This window comes from Geotrypetes seraphini, chromosome 4, assembly GCF_902459505.1.
Source record: "Geotrypetes seraphini chromosome 4, aGeoSer1.1, whole genome shotgun sequence".
Lineage (NCBI taxonomy): Eukaryota > Metazoa > Chordata > Amphibia > Gymnophiona > Dermophiidae > Geotrypetes > Geotrypetes seraphini.
In genome coordinates, this window is record NC_047087.1 from 321,728,206 (window position 1) to 321,744,927 (window position 16,722).

Consider the following 16,722-nt stretch of genomic DNA (forward strand, 5'->3'; position numbering starts at 1 on the left):
CAGGCTCCTAAACATTTTGACTGGCACCCAAGTTTTCTGAATTCTTTAAAATGCAATGTGAACTGTGGTGAGAAATAATGTCCCTTTTGGTCCTTGGTCTGGGACTGCAAGCCTTCGAGCAGAAGATTTCAGCCTAATATAGAGAACAGAAACTGAAGTTCTTGCTACTTTTCTATAAAAGCTAATTTCAACATTTCCATGCACCGTAAACACTTAAACCACATATCCCAGGCCACTGAAACCTGGAAAGAATTCATCAAATATATTCAGTCTGAAATATTATACTTTCAAAATACAGTTGCTTACAAGTGACTTGACCACAGTGCTTAAAACTGCAATTTAAGCCATGAATCAGTAAATAGAAATCAGTTTGGGGTTTGTAAGGAGGCCCATTTTTTCAGCCAAGCAGAGCCAACATAGCCGGAACCATACAGATATGAATGGATTTTGGTCACATTTTTGTGTAAATATTTAAATAAGTGTAAGGAAGAGATTGTAATAAACCAGACCTCTGCGGAAGAGGCAGACAAATGACTGGAAAAAAATGCTTACTCCTATTAACCTGAGCTTTGTAAAATGCAATCAGTAAGGCCCATCTAATCTGCTCAGTTTGCATCCTGGTGCAATATTACAGATTCTCAAAAATTCAATTGTTCCAGTTTTCTCAGCAGACCAAAATGCCATGGATTAGGCAGCTGTGGTGTCCTCAGCCTAGACTGGGATTCTAGCGAGAGGATGAAACAGAAGCATCTTTGGGCCTGACTGGGGTCATGAGGAAGAGAGTGAAGGGCTGGTGTGTTCTTTTTGGGAGGGGAGGAAGACAGGCAATGATAGAGAAAACTGATGGAAAAGAAAAGAAGGTGGTTGTGGATTGAAGGATAGGACTGAATCTGGAGGGAAAGGAGGGAGAATCCACGTACCAGGGAAGAAATGTGCTTAGGTACTCTCACTGCCCCTCTCAGACAAATTATTTGGAGGATAGTGTGGTAGATTTCAAATCCCTGCCATACATCATACTTTGGGTTTTACTTTGTCTTCATAAATAAGCTAATCTAATATTTTTATACTGGGTTTTTTTAAATAAGGAAAACAAACTGAGCATTGAACTCCAAGTGGTCATGAAGTTCCTCTTCCTGCAGAAGGAAATCCATGAATGTATGATGATAACACTGAGTGACAAATGCTCATCGTACTCCACAGTGAAGAAGTGGTGTGCAAACTTTCAGCGTGGAGATTTTGAGACTGAAGATTCAGCAAGGTCTGGGAGGCCTCAAATGGTGTCATCTCCATGACCTGATTTTGGAAGATTGGTGAATATCAGCTAAAACAATTGCTGAGTCACTACAGATATCCAGGGAACGTGTTGGGTGTATAATCCCTGAGCTGTCAACCAAGTGGGTGCCCAAATGTTTGAATGCTGAAAAGAAACGACATCAAGTGGACACTTCCAAGTTGATTTTGCAGCACTTTTTGGAACTAGTTACTGTTGATGAAACATGGTTACACCACTGTGATCCTGGGACAAAACAACAGTTCATGCAATGGAGATACTCAGGTTCTCCGAGGCTAAGGACATTCAAGATCCAAAAGTCCGTAAGAAAGGTCACGGCCACAGTGTTTTGGGATCAGGAAAGTGTTGTAACGACTATCTTTCAAGAGGCCAAACAGTTAATGCAGAATACTTCTGTAACTTGCTGTGCCAATTAAAGGAGGCATTGAAAGAAAAAAGGAGTTTTCTTTTTGCAAGACAATTCATCTGCTCACAAGGCTGGCGAAATGATGGATATTTTGCCACAGTTGGGTTTTCAGTGTACAGACTCACCAAATCTTGCTCCATCTGATTATTTTCTGTTTAAAAGAGTTTGAAAGGGTGACAATTTTTGAGTGATTCAGTGGCTACAGCAGCGGATCACTATTTCAGTGACCAAACATCAGAACATTTTTTGGAAGGGTTACAGAAACTTCAGACAGATGTGTCAAGTGTGTTGAACTTAGGGGTGAATCTGTGGAAAACCTTGTAAGTTTCCTTCTTGGTTGGGTCGAGAACTTTTCAGCACCCCCTCATATATCAAATGCATGACACCTTCCCCTTTATGAAGAAATGTTTGTCTTCATTCCCCTGCCCCATCCTCGGAAAATGATGGGAGTTTAGGAAAGGATTTTGGAATGAGGGATCACTGTCATTCCAAGCAGGCAAATGGAATAAATGTCTAGCCACCCTCATTTCAAATACACCCTCCTACCAATCCTTTAGAAAATCAATTAAAACCTATCTCTTTGATAAATTTCTCTGACTCCTTCCTGCCTCTGAAATACTTGTTGTATCCCTGATATTCTTCCGGATATACCTAACCTCTCTCGACTGACTAATGTCATTTGAAAATATTTTCTGTAACATCGCTGTCTGTATACAGTCTTTTCCTCTGTAAACCACTCTGAACTGCTTGTGGTATTTGCGATGTACAAAAATAAAGTTATTATTATTAGAACATTAGGAACGGAATATGCTGTGGCAACAGTTCCAATGTCAAATATTCAGAGCAGGCATCAATTGTATCTGTTTAAACATTGCCTGTAGCATTAAAAAATAAAACCTATGAAGAGGCATGACATTCAATATCTGGTCCTAAGCATGAGAGACTGAGCACCGATTCTCTTGGGGCTGTTTGATCAGGAGCCTAAGGGGTGTAACCAAGGGGCATGCTTCCCCTCGTGAAGCCCCCTCAGAGCCAACTGAGGAGTTTGTGGGGTTTATTATTTTTTTTTAGACAACACATGGTATTTCAGATATTAACTCTGTTTCTTATATATAATTTCATAAAGGTAAAAGAAAGGCTAAAGTGTAAATCATAAATCATCTCAAATTACATCTGAGCATGGCCCGATGGACACTTCTGTGCTCTGGGCTGTCAATTCCTCTGCTAGGAAAGGCTCTGGAATGATTGTTTCAAAGTTTGGAGGCTTCATCATCAAGTCCAGACTTCTGTGCACAACCCTTACCACCTGCTACTTCCAGGGCTGGCTCTCTCCTCGTATCCACTCCACTGCAAACAGATGCATCTAGAGAATGTTTCACAAACTTGTAAACTGTATATTATGTACATAAGTTACATAAGAACTGCCATCTCCAGATTAGATTTTTGGTCCTTCAAGTCCGGCGATCTGTACATGTGGAGGCCCAGCCAGGTGTATACCTGGCGTAATTTTAGTCACCCATATCCCTCTATGCCTCTCGTAAGGAGATGTGCATCTAGTTTGCTTTTAAATCCTAGGACGGTGGATTCCGCAATAACCTCCTCTGGGAGAGCATTCCAGGTGTCCACCACATTTTGAGACAAAGCAGACTCCGCAATAAAATCCATAGATCCCAAAGAATTCATATCCCAATGGCGAACCTTAAGTGAAACAATTCTGAATGAGCTAGCTCCAGTAAAATCAAAATACAGAATCTGCAGACCGTCTGACAAATGGTTCGACACCGAACTTCACCAACTCAAAAGGCATTGCAGACAACTGGAAAGAGACTGGAAAAAAAAAGAACCAGGAACACACAAAAATAGCATGGAGAAGCCTAATTAAACAATATAAGATCAAACTCAAGGAAAAACAAAAAGCTTACTACTCCAAACAGGTAGGTTTAGAAACCACAGACACAAAAAAACTATTCAAACTAATAAAAACCCTCACTGATACCAAACCATTCCTAGCCGCACAAGGAAACCACCCACCAACAGCCACCCAACTTGCAGACCACTTCAAAAACAAGATTACTACAATCAGGACCACCTTCAACAACACACGTACCCACCTCGACGATATAATAACTAACCCTGTAACTGGAGAAGCCATTGCAGCAGACAGGACCTGGACCGAATTCACAGCAGTAAACTGGTCTGACATGAACCGACTCTACAAAAAATACAGCCAAGCATCATGCGACCTGAACAACTGTCCCACATATCTGATAACTAATGCCTCCCCCAAATTTAGAGCTAGCCTCATGCAATGGATACAAACCACGCTCACGGAAGGTCAATTCCCACAGGACCTAGGAGAGATCATAATCACCCCAATTGTGAAAGATCATAAAGGCCCAATAGATACCCCCTCCAATTACAGACCCATCGCCTCAATACCAATATTCATTAAAACTAATAGAAGGACTAGTTGCACAATACCTCACTAACTACCTGGAAGATCACAACCTACTTCATCCCTCTCAATCAGGGTTCAGAACCTACCATAGCACGGAGACACTACTAGTAACCCTGCTAGACACAGCCCGAAAGCACCTTAGCAAAGGCAGAAGGATGTTGATAATTCAACTTGATCTCTCAGCTGCATTTGACCTGGTTGACCACTCCATACTACTACAGATACTCAAAACCATAGGGATCTCAGGCAGGGTTCACAACTGGTTCCAAGGATTCCTTAAATCAAGAACATACAGAGTAAAGTCAAACGATCTCAAATCAGAACTCTGGTCTAACCCCTGTGGAGTTCCACAAGGGTCGCCACTGTCGTCTACGCTCTTCAACCTCTTTATATCCTCCCTTGGGACCACTCTTGATAACCTAGTTGTAACATCATTCAGCTACACAGACGACATCAACATACTCCTCCCCTTTGATTCACCAGACCCCACGTAAACAGAAAAACTGAAAAAAAACACTAGAAGCAGTGGAAAAATGGATGATAGACCACAAATTGAAGCTAACTCGGACAAAACAAAATTTCTATTACTCGAAAAGGACAAAACCTCATCCATTACAGAATTAGAAATAAATGCCACCAATTACCCTATACAGTCCGCTCTTAAACTCCTAGGAGTGATGATAGATAGATGTTGTACAATGCAAATCCAAATCAACAAGACTACCCAGAAAGCATTTTTAATCATGCGCAACTTACAAAAAATAAGAAAATTATTCGATAAAGAGCAATATAGGCTCATAGTCCAATCCCTTGTCTTGGGTCTAGTGGACTATTGCAACATCCTCTACCTACCATGTCCTGCAAACATGATAAAACAATTACAGACTGTACAAACACAGATCTCAGGTTGATCTACTCGCTAAGAAAATTTGACTACATCACCACTGCCTACCTTGACTCACACTGGTTACCTATACAAGCATGAATTCAATTCAAATTATACTGTATTTTATTCAAAGCAATAAATGGCACTGCCCCCACTTACCTAAACAACCGCCTATATCAGAACCTTACTACTAGACAAAGGAGAACTCAGACCCCATTTACCTACCCCCCATTCAAAGGCACTCAGCGCAAGAAGATGTTTGACCACCTACTAGCGACGCAAGCAGCGAAACTAGACCACTCTATCTCCAACTTGCTGACATCAACGAGCGACTTCAAATCTTTTCGAAAAGAAATCAAAACCCTTCTATTCAAAAGATTTATCCAGATATCTTAACGCTTCCCCTTGTCATTCCCCCCCTTGTAAATTCCCCCTCAAAGTCTCTTCTACTCTTGCAATTTTTCTCTTCAAAGTGTCAACCATATAAACAGCTCCCTAAATTGAAATTCTCCTGGAAATGTCCATTTATCTTTTGTAATCCTAAATCCATAATTGTAACTTTCCTGGATATGTTCCAGTTAGCTTCTTTTGTAATCCGCCTAGAACTAACTGCAAGGTACGGGCGGAATAGAAGTCACTAATGTAATGTAATGTAACTCTGTGGTTATTATTTGTTTTAGATTTAAGCAATCTGTTTAAGTTTTTTTTTATTGATTTTTTTTCATTTAACAACAAGTGTCATAAATTTTCATACAATTATCTTAATAATACACTTGATATTTCTATAATGTATTTTATACATAACATTTCTTATCTTATATTTCTTATGATTTTATATATCATATAACTGTAATTATTTTTCTTATAAAGTTATACAACATATATATTGTAATGATTTTATCAATTATTTTTTAAATTATTAACCTTTTTCCCTTCCCTTTATTACATTGTTTTCATGTAAGAATACCATCTATTAATAATATTTTATTTATAATTTATAATGTAATGTAATTTATTTCTTATATACCGCTACATCCGTTAGGTTCTAAGCGGTTACAGAAAATATACATTAAATTATAAGTAAGGAAGGTACTTAGAAAAATTCCCTAAATAATAAAGAGTATAAACCCCCCTCCCATATCCCCTCCCTCCCTTTCTTCTTTAACTATTTTCTTATTATGGGAAAATGAAATTCAATTATTACAATATTTTGTTAATGGTCCCCAAATCTTTTTGAATTTATCCATATATCCTTTTTGTGTTGCAAATGTATGTTCCATTTTATATATATGGCAAACTGAGTTCCACCAAAAATTATAGTTCAATCTGTCACAATTTTTCCAATTGTGTGTAATTTGTTGTACTGCTATTCCAGTCATTATAAATAAAAGTTTGTTGTTATTTGATGAAATTTGACTTTGAGATCTCATTGCAGTACCAAATAGAATTGTATCGTATGTCAAGGCTACAGGATTTTCTAACATCCTATTGATTTGGGGCCAAATTGATTTCCAAAATGTTAATATGAATTAAGGAATCTGTATTAAGGAAATTTTGTGGAAAAGATTGACTTATTTGTTTACTGAATTTTATAATGTTTGTGTTTGAAATTGTGGATGTAAATGTTTTGTGCAAACCCTAGCCTGGGTTGACCCCCCAAATCCGTTACCTGCACTCCTGTGCCCGAGCTGCTGAACGTCTTTGGCTTAAATCCTGCATGCTTGCTGACTTCATCCATTTCAAATTCATGCTAACGTCCTTCCAATCTACCCTCTTGCTTGCTACTACAACCATTTAACTAACAACTTGCTTGCTGACTCATCTACTCATCTAGAGTGGGGAGTAAGGAGTAGCAGCAACATTGCGCAAAGAGAAGGGGGAGAGGAGAGCAGAAGCAGCACTGCGCATGGAGAAAGGGGGAGGGGAGAGCAGCACTGCCCATGGAGAAAGGGGGAGGGGAAAGCAGCAGCAGCACTGCGCATGGAGAAGGGGGAGGAGAGAGCAGAAGCAGCACTGCACATGGAGGGGGAGGGGAGAGCAGCACTGCACATGGAGAAAGGGGGAGGGGAGAGCAGCAGCAGCACTGCGCATGGAGAAGGGGGAGGGGAGAGCAGCACTGTGCATGGAGAAAGGGGGAGGGGATAGCAGCAGCAGCACTGCACATGGGGAGGGGAGAGCAGCACTGTGCATGGAGAAAGGGGAGGGGATAGCAGCAGCAGCACTGCACATGGAGAAGGGAGGAGGAGGGAGCAGAGGCATCATCTTACATGCAGAGGGGGAAAGGTAAAACACACAATTTATCCTTTTATCAGATGTCACCTTTCATTTGTATTCTAATATTCTCGACAACTCTGGTTGATCTCTGATTAAAAGTGAATTATAGTGGCCTATGTATTCTTAAAAACCTCCTGTATTATGAAAACAAACATCTCCAAGGGTTTTATTAGACTGAGTTGAGCTAACAAAAGCCAAAATTCTTGCAAATTCTATCCATGAAGGTGGCAGCAGTCTCTGCTCCTTTATTTCCTTGCATAAACAAAGGGGTTTTATCAGACGTCGGAGTGTTTTAGGGGTAACTTGAGCTGCTCAGCTTTTGACTGTGGTATACCAGCTCCGTGAGGTGGAGACAGAGGGTCTAACATCTGAATCCAGTTATGTTTGCAAACGGCAGGAAGTGGACATGGAGTTTGCTTGTACTGATGTCTCCATGGCTCATTTAAAGCGGAGCAAAAGGGAAATATTAACTAGCAAAGAAGATCATTTGCTCTCTCAGTTACCGAGTCCTCCTTGTCCTATTTTCTGCAAGTCCTATGAAGCACTTACAAGACACGGAGTGGACTAGTGGTTAAAAGCCCTGCCTCAGCATCCTGAGGTTGTGTGTTCAATCCCCGTGCCATTCCTTGTGAGCCCACCAAGTCAAAGCAACAGAAGGCAGCTGACAGCCTTGAAAACCTGGGAACATGAAAATCCTTAGAGCAGGAAGCCAGCTACTTATAATACCCATAACCTTTCCTTATAGATGGACATATTGCAGGTGTTGTCCACCCCCCTGGCAATCAGTAACGCTGCATCCTGCTTCCTCCCCTGTGGTTGAGAAATACAGGGTCTTGCTGCCACCATCATTGCCAGAGAAGTAAAAGGACTGAGAACACCCCTAACCCCCCCCTCTCTTCTTCTGCCAACCCTGGATGGAGAAGGTTAGTTTTAAAATGGAAACTGGTGATGGCTTTTAATTCTCCATTTATTAACTAAACTAAACCTTAGGTTTGTATACCGCATCATCTCAACATTCGCAGAGCTCGACACGGTTAACAAGATTTAGGGTGGAAAGGAACTCCAGTGGAGGGAAAGATGAAGAGGAAATTACTCTGCTATTCTCTCTGGCAGCTCCCAACCCTTACTAATAGGTTCAGAAAGGGTTTTCCCTGTCCCTGAAGACTTCAAACATTCAGACAGGTACCACTAATTTCTTCGCTCTCATTACTTTTATCTAGGGATCTTTTAAACCCCATTTCGTGCAGCAGGAACAGCTTGCTTCACACATGCTAGCAAACCGTAGGGTCAACAGAAATTGGGGAACATAGATGAAAGTACGCGGGACGATCACGCAAAGACAAAGGAGTCAGACAAATGCGTGCAAGACGTCAGCGCGCCAGATTAAAAGTCAAATTTAAAGTGCTCCGAGGGGGTGTGTGTGTTGGTGCTGCCGCTGGGGGTTCGGGCATTACAGAGGAAAGTGTCATTTTTCCCTGTTTTAGGGAAAAATGACAGTTTCCTCTCTAAGTGTGGTGGGGGGTTTCCACCCCCAACGGCAGCGCCACCATTTCTAAGTAAAGTGAGGGGGTTCCCCCTGCACACACCCGCAGAGCGCTTTAAATTTAACTTTTAATCCGGCGCGCTGACATCTTGTGCACATTTGTCTGAGCTCCTTTGTCCGCCTGCGATGGTCTGGCGCGCTTTAGTCCCGTCACCAAAATTGGACGTGCTTGTTTTATGCAAAGGCTGGATAGTCCAGTTACTTACCTGTAGTGGACGGCAGGCCATGTATTCTCACAACTAGGTGACATCATCCAACGGAGCCTGGTGTGGACACTGCTCAATGCACTGTTCCTTTAAGAACCCTTTGGCAGCATCCCATCACACGCACGCGGGTGCAAGTGTGGGACCAGCACTATAACAACATAGCTGGAAAAGCCAACTTCAAGGGGAGGAAGGAGGGTACGTGAGATACTTGGCCTTCTGTACTCAGTGAACACCTGCTACAGGTAAGCAGCTACACTTTCTTTGAGAACAAGAAGGCCATAATATTCTCACTACTGGGAATCCCTAGCTACCAGGCTCACAAAAAAAATAATGCCAGGACAACAGGGACTTACAATAGCAAGGCCTAGGAAACCAATCAATCAATCTGAAACTATATACTGACTTAAGAACATAAATGTTACCAAACTGGGACAGATCAAAAGCCCGTCAACTCCAGTATCCTGCCTCCAACATTGGTCAATGTAGAGCACAAGTACCTGGCAAGATCCCAAACATTGAAAAAACATTGGTGTACAGTACATCAAGCTCTATGTAACGTAAGAACTACCTGTAACCCGCCTAGAACTCTGTTTTGCGATGATTTGGTGGTATATAAGACTGCATATAGCATAACTCATTAAAGGTTTACTCTCCTGCACAGTCTCCCTCTGAGGGATCTCAAAGTCCCTCCTTGAGGGCCGCAATCCAATCGGGTTTTCAGCATTTCCCCAATGAATATGCATTGAAAGCAGTGCATGCACATAGATCTAATGGATATTCATTGGGGAAATCCTGAAAACCCGACTGGATTCGGCCCTCAAGGAGGGACTTTGGGTACCCCTGGTCTGAACTCTCTGCCTGGGTGAGCCAAGGCATGAGTCCTGAAACTTCTAATTCTCAGAGTGGATTAAACCACCCTGGAAAGGTAGGGCAACTGGGTCTTCTCAAATCTGGAATCCTTCTGGATTTTGTATATGGAATCCTTCTTCTTGGATACAACCTGCTCGACAATATGGAGAAATACGTGACTACTTCCTTAGGTGGAGAGTCATAGTCCAAGATGGTCAACAACTTAGGCCTTAGGCTTATCCGCGGTCTCCAATTTAAAAGTGATGGCGGTCATCTTCTTGAAAAAAAAACAGTAAAGGAGAACACCTCAGGTAGAAACTTCTTTCTCTCCTATGGAGGTTAGGATCTGAATGTATACCATAAGACCTTTTCTCAGAGAAGTATTCTGGCTCTTCCTCAGAGTCCCATGAACGATCCCACCTCAGACTAAGCAAAGTACTCTCCCTGAGAGAAGTCAGTCTATGCCTGCCTTTGTCAATTGAAGGATCATCCAGACCTCAAAGAAGATCAAGCTATGTATCTGCCACCTGACTCTGGAGAAGCTTCCTCCCTTGTTATCGAGTAAGTCACTGTATAGGATGGCCCTGATCCCAATGTCCATTGAGGTAAAAGCTATCCTTCTTCATAATCTCTAATTTCTTATTATGTCCTATTGAATTTACCTGTAAACCGCGCTGAACTCTATCTTTATGGAGATGATGTGGTATACAAATTTAAGGTTTAGTTTAGTTTAGTGACCTCTTCACAGGCAGAGTCTAGGGCTCTAAGAAGGGCTGGAGATGTACTGTGACTAGCATAAGTGCCCTTGATGCCTTAGCACTTAGCTGCTGCAGCAAGTCTATCAACAACTTCCTCCGAGTATGGCCCAGAACCAAACATCAAAGACAGGCATCAACAAAGGCTGGGCCAGTCAGTGTGGAGACAGTCAAGTGTTGAACTGAAAAATAGGATCCCAGCTGAATGGCAACTGCAGCATCAGCACCACCACAGAGTGGAAGCATTCCTCTTGCAATGCTGATGCTTCTCAGGTACAAGCAAAGCCAATGCCTCCGAGCTCCCAGTACCCTACTTGAAAAGGGACCAAGGTCAATACTTTTTTGGTTTGGATCATCATCAGACTCTTGATTCCTAGGTAATGATGAGGGACATCAAATCGCCACACCTCCCTCAGTGTCAGGTCTGATGCAGAGCAATACCAGGGGCTATCAGAGCACCCAACTTCAAGGCAGGGGGCGACCCTCCTCAGTGTTGGAGTGTTTCCAGTGTCTGAGGTAGCCACCGCAGCCAATCTTCTAATGCCAACATCGATGGCACCAAAAATTTTTCATTGGATTTCTGTTGCTTTCTGAATCTTTTTTCAACATAGGGAAGCAAAACATATAGAAATGACAGTCACAGTCTAGTTCCAAACAGTTGATATGCCAGGAATCGGACCCAGAGATGAACCTATTACACCAGGAATGGCGCATGAAGCCAATGGGAACTTTCTAGGACATGAAGGGAAAAATAACCAATGCAAAATCAAATAGCACAACGGTAGGGGGAGGAAAAAGTCATTCGCTCCCAAAAGAGGTCTATGTTACCCGGCCAGATCTCAAGCCTATTAGGGTCTCTAGAGCCACAGAATTAAAGAGAACTTAAAAACAAGAAAGAGTACTAGACACGATAAGGGTAAAATAAAATTTTTTTTAAAAAAGAAGAAAAAAACTCCACACCATATGCGACTTCTCTGCACCACGGAAAACTGAAGATTGTGCTTACACATCGGGCAGGAAAGCACCCGCACATGTGCTGCCAAATGAACATTCTACTGGGCGGCCTCCACATCAGGATCTATCAGATGAAATCACCCCGTTGTGAGACTATTGTGGCCTACTGCATTACCTTGTATCTCATCTTGGGACAGGAATGGATGTAGAAGCCCATGTAGTAAAAGGAGAGATCCGGTGCTTGCTCATGGAGCTGGCGGGTGAAAGCGATCTCCCTGCAAGACAAAAAACACAAGCTCAGAATGTAGTGGCAAAACCACAGTTACATTCACAGATGAGGACAGAGGGAAGAGATGAATGATCACAACAAACCAAAAAGCTGATCAGACAGTCAAACCTCGGTTTGCGAGTGTTTTGCAAGACGAGCACTCAAGTACACACAATATACAGGCATCGCTGAGCGCATCACGCACAATTTACCCGCAGCTTAAGTTGATTTTCCAACCCTGCTGCCCCATGATCTTGGCGACGTGCTCGGAGCTGAAGCGAGGCCTGAGGGTTTACCACTTCTGCTCCACATAGCAACACCATGCTGGCTTCTTACATCTTGAAGCAACGGCGGTGGGCTGCAGTGCAGCGCAGCAGAGCCCAGCCCCGGAAGCAGTGACAGCTACTGAGACAGGAGCAGCAGCACCGGGGAGCCAATGATACCATGACAGAACCGGACCAGCCACACGTGCTTCCACCAGTAAACTCCAGCTGGTTGTCTACGGTGGCTGGCTGTTGCCAAACTTCATCTTCACTGCACGGAGCAGGCGTAGTGTGCTGCATTAGAGTTTGTTTCTTCCTCCAATTCCAATTAGTATTGTGAAGCTATATTATGCAGCTTTCATGCAGTGTGCTTGCTGATTAAATACTACAGTATTTTGGGTTGTGGATTGAATCGTCTCAGTTTCCATTATGTCCTATGGAGAAATTTGCTTTGATCTACCAGCACTTTGGATTACAAGCATGCTTCTGGAACTAATTATGCTCGCAAACCAAGGTTGGACTGTAATTTGATTTATTAATAACAAGCACCACACGTGGCCACGTTTCGCCCACAGGCTGCATCAGGGGTAATAACTGCAGGGAATAAGTTAGCATAAACCCTGTTAATTAGAAATTCCAAACCACACAGCAAATCAGATTATCTTCATTCACACAGTCATTCTCTAGTAGATTTCTCAAGGTCTCCCCTAAGATGGAACTCAAAGAGGCTTCAAACTCCAACACAAATCCACCATGCGGTCCTCTTTCATATCACCAGGTGCTAAATATTCTTGCTATGTTGCCTTGTTCTCTCAACAGCCAAGAATGGAAAAGATTTTTCAGGAAGGAATCAGATCAGTCTCCCAGCAATATCCAGCCTCTGGCTCATTGTCTTTCTTTCTTTCGCTGAAGCACTTGATTGTCTTGGCGTTCCATCAAGCTAATATGAGATCCACTCATGGAGATACTCATACCCTACCTTGCCCTTAGTACAGTCACAGCCTCCACTTCTTATCCTTATACTTGATGGTTCCAAAAGGAGATGTTAGGTTATTGTGGGCTTATAACCCTCTAAATCCTCCACATGGGTTACAACAGTGGATAGGTTTTCCGAGCAACATGAACACTGAAATAGCAATCAACTTGGCTTCAACAGCTTACTTTGTGATGATAATTGCAGTTAATGCTGGTATAATGGGTTTGGTGCGTGATGTATTTATATCATGTTCCTGAGAATGTGATCAGAATTTATTAATATTTTGGTTGTATTTGTATGCAATTTTATAATGGGAGGGAGGGGATGGGTGGGTTTTCAACTTTAATAATAATTGTTATACATATTATGTATTACATACTTTTTCAGATATTATAGTACATGACTATAGAATGATATAAGAACATAAGAAGTTGCCTCCACCAGGATCAGACCAGAGGTCCACGGCGGCCCATCAGGTCCATAACCTGTCCAGTGTTCCCTGCCCTAAAAAACCTATCCTTACTTCTATCCGTATCCCTCGATCCCCTTTTCCTTCAGGAATTTATCCAAACCTTCTTTGAATCCCTGTAGTTTCTTCTGCCCCACCACAGTGATACATGAAGGAAAATCAAGTGTGTATTTTATGAGATCGTATAACTTTATATGATACACTTGTTGTATTATGAAAATGAATAAAAACTTTAAAAAAAAAAAAAGAATTTGGTCGGACTATGCTCCTGGCCAGGATTTTTAAAATAACCTTGTCTTTAGGGATTTACGGAACAGGGTGTATGTGGAGGTACCACGGATCTCTGCTGGTAGTGTGTTCCATGTTTTTGCAACTTGATAGCTAAAGGAGTTATGTTGGCTCTTATATTTTATTCCTGAATTGTCCAGATTACCTCTTATGTAATCCGCCTTGAACTGCAAGGTAATGATGGAATAAAAGTCACTAATGTAATGTAATGGGAAGGATAAGATCATGTGGTTTGAATTTTGCTGTTTGTTTTGTCTTCCTAGTAATTCTGTGTATCTAGAGAAGTTTACAGGGGGACTCTTCGTGTAGCATCTTGAATTTGATTCGTTTATCAAGAGGAAGCCAATGTAGTTCGATCAGAACTGGTGCGATTTGTAGAATACGAGTCTTGTTACTGTATTAGTTGCAGTCTTTTCTTTTGCTTCATCGGTCGGTTTATGAGAAGTGCATTACTACAGCACTGATAGTGGTATTGATTGTACAAGTATCCTGAAGTGATAACGGAAGAAATAGGGTCTAATCCTTTTCAACTTTTTGATAGTAGCACAGGACTTTTGGTAGTTTTTGAATGTAATAAGTTGTCTAAAGTGACTCCCAGGACCCTGGTAAACTTCTCTATGCTAAGGCTGACTCTGTTTGTCAGTGTAATGGAGGTGGGGATAAGATGCCCAAATCATAGTAGTTTAATTTTTTCAGTATTTAATTTAAGGTGTTGTTTTGTTGCCCATTGAGGTTAGTTGGGCTCAGGTCTGTGGGGATTAGTAGAAGGATGTCATCTTCATATGAGAAAATCCATTCTCCAGGGTTTAGTTTGGTTCAATTGAAAAAGAGAGCGGGGATGGCCCAGAAAATTCCTTGCAATGATAATGGTGGTGTGCTCATGGATACTGCTGCCAGGTCCAACTCCTACCAGGAAACTTTGGCACACTTTTATTTAATACTTACAAGGGTACATGAGGGTTACTACTACTGCTATTAATTATTTCTACAGTACCACCAGATGTACACAGCGCTGTACAGAGTCATGAAGGAGACAGTCCCTGCTCGAAAGAGCTTACAATCTAAACAGACAAGATGGCAGCGGGGAGTAAGGTTATGGACTGAAGGCTAGATGAGAAAGGTGGGTTTTCAGTCTGCTTTTAAACAAGGTAAAGGAAGGGGCTTGGCAGACAATGCTTGAGAACCCTGAGCTCCTTTGGGAAGATGGGCCCAAAAAAATTAAACAAACAAACTCGGGTGGTTTATTCCAAGCATATGGGTTGTCTACTTGGACTGTTGGAATGCGAGATGGCTGGGCTCTGGTCCTTGGTCTCGATTTAGACTTGTTGGTTCTCCAGTTGTTAAAAGTCACCTATTCAGGCTCCTTTCAGCATCCCTGGAAGAGCAGCAGAGACACAGGGCTAACGGAGGTCACTCTGGAAGACATATACTTTGATTTGAGCCCAAGATACAACACACAGGCACAGTGTTTGGAGCTTAGGTATTAAGATGGAGAGTATATGCAAGCCAGATAGAGGAACAACAGATTAACAGGCTTTTGAAACAGTGCCTGTGCCTTCCTTACCTTAACGCTGAATACACTCCCAGGGATAGGAAGCAGTAGTCAGGGTCATAGTAGAGATAGACAGAAGATACACAGCGTGGCAGGATATCCACCACGCCTACTGCAATTAGCTTTCCATCCAGCCAGTACTGTTGATGAAAGGAGCCATAGCCACAATCAGGAGCCCCAGGAGCCATTTCTGCCTGAGGAGAAAAAGATGCTGCACATTACAAGAGCTCTTAACAGATCAGTTCAGACAAGTCATGACCAGAATATGCCCATTAAGAGAATTGGCTGTGCCTGAAATGAATTAAGTGCAAGGAAGAGTAAACTTGGTGGATCCACAGTCCACAAGCCTAATTCCTTGAGTTGCCAAGAGCTGGGATATTCAAAAGCTGAATGATTGAGCATAGAATACAACCATTCTCTTTGACAATCTACTCCGCATGATCACCGGCCATGTCTCCCTGTGGTGGCATCTGACGCCATCTTTGCCAGCGGGAACAATTTGGGGTACTTAAACGGGACACTATTGAATTTTTATTTACAGTCAAATACATTATGTATTGAATGTCTCTGTTTTGATTGGGCGATTTCAATTTGGGTGTCATATCTGGTGTGCTGTTTGTGATTATTCCTCACACCCTCCTGACGCAACTTTGGTGAAAGAAGTGGCCCTTGCTGGGATTTTGAGAGTCTGACTGCACCTTTTAATTGGGATATGTTTGAAGTGGCAGCTAAGTGGAATTTTATCTGCATTATTGTGAATGTTAATGTGGAGGAGGAGGAATGAACTGTTTCGACCTCGTGCTCTTATTACTGGTTGTGGACTTTCCTTGCATGTTATTTAACACTCCCTGAATGGAGCTTTCTTTGCATCTACTGATGCTCTTCCGGAGTCTGTTGTAGGGGAAAACACCCTCCAGGGTTTCAAGACTAAGCTGGACAAGTTCCTGCTAAACTGGGACATATGCAGGTGAGGCTGGACTCATTTAGAGCACTGGTCTTTGGCCTGGGGGCTGCCGCGTGAGCGGATGGACTACTGGTCTGACCCAGCAGCGGCAATTCTTATGTTCTGAACTGTAGGCCACAGCTTGCAAATTATTTCCTGGTTGAGTGTTTAGTGCTGAGGTTAAACCTAAATATGTTTAATTAGATTTAGATAGCTGCCCGTAAGATCACTACACAGAATATTTGGGGTGGGTGTATAAGTATTTTTGATACCATAATATTCTGCCGCCTTTTTGTTTCATTACTCCAATGTTGATTAGATAAATATCTCACAGGAGAGAG

The 16,722-nt window shown here is 42.2% G+C and overlaps 1 protein-coding gene across 6 annotated transcripts in view; it reads right to left on the reverse strand.

Moving 5' to 3' along the window:
• ATE1 (arginyltransferase 1) overlaps nucleotides 1-16,722 on the reverse strand; it is a 143,752-nt gene that overhangs the window by 22,957 nt on the left and 104,073 nt on the right. For all 6 annotated transcript variants that reach the window (XM_033942062.1, XM_033942065.1, XM_033942066.1 and 3 more), the window contains 2 exons: nucleotides 15,451-15,632; nucleotides 11,798-11,897 (listed from right to left, as the gene is read on the reverse strand). In XM_033942062.1, coding sequence (XP_033797953.1) covers nucleotides 11,798-11,897; nucleotides 15,451-15,632 — 282 coding nt within the window. The remainder of the gene's footprint in view (nucleotides 1-11,797; nucleotides 11,898-15,450; nucleotides 15,633-16,722) is intronic.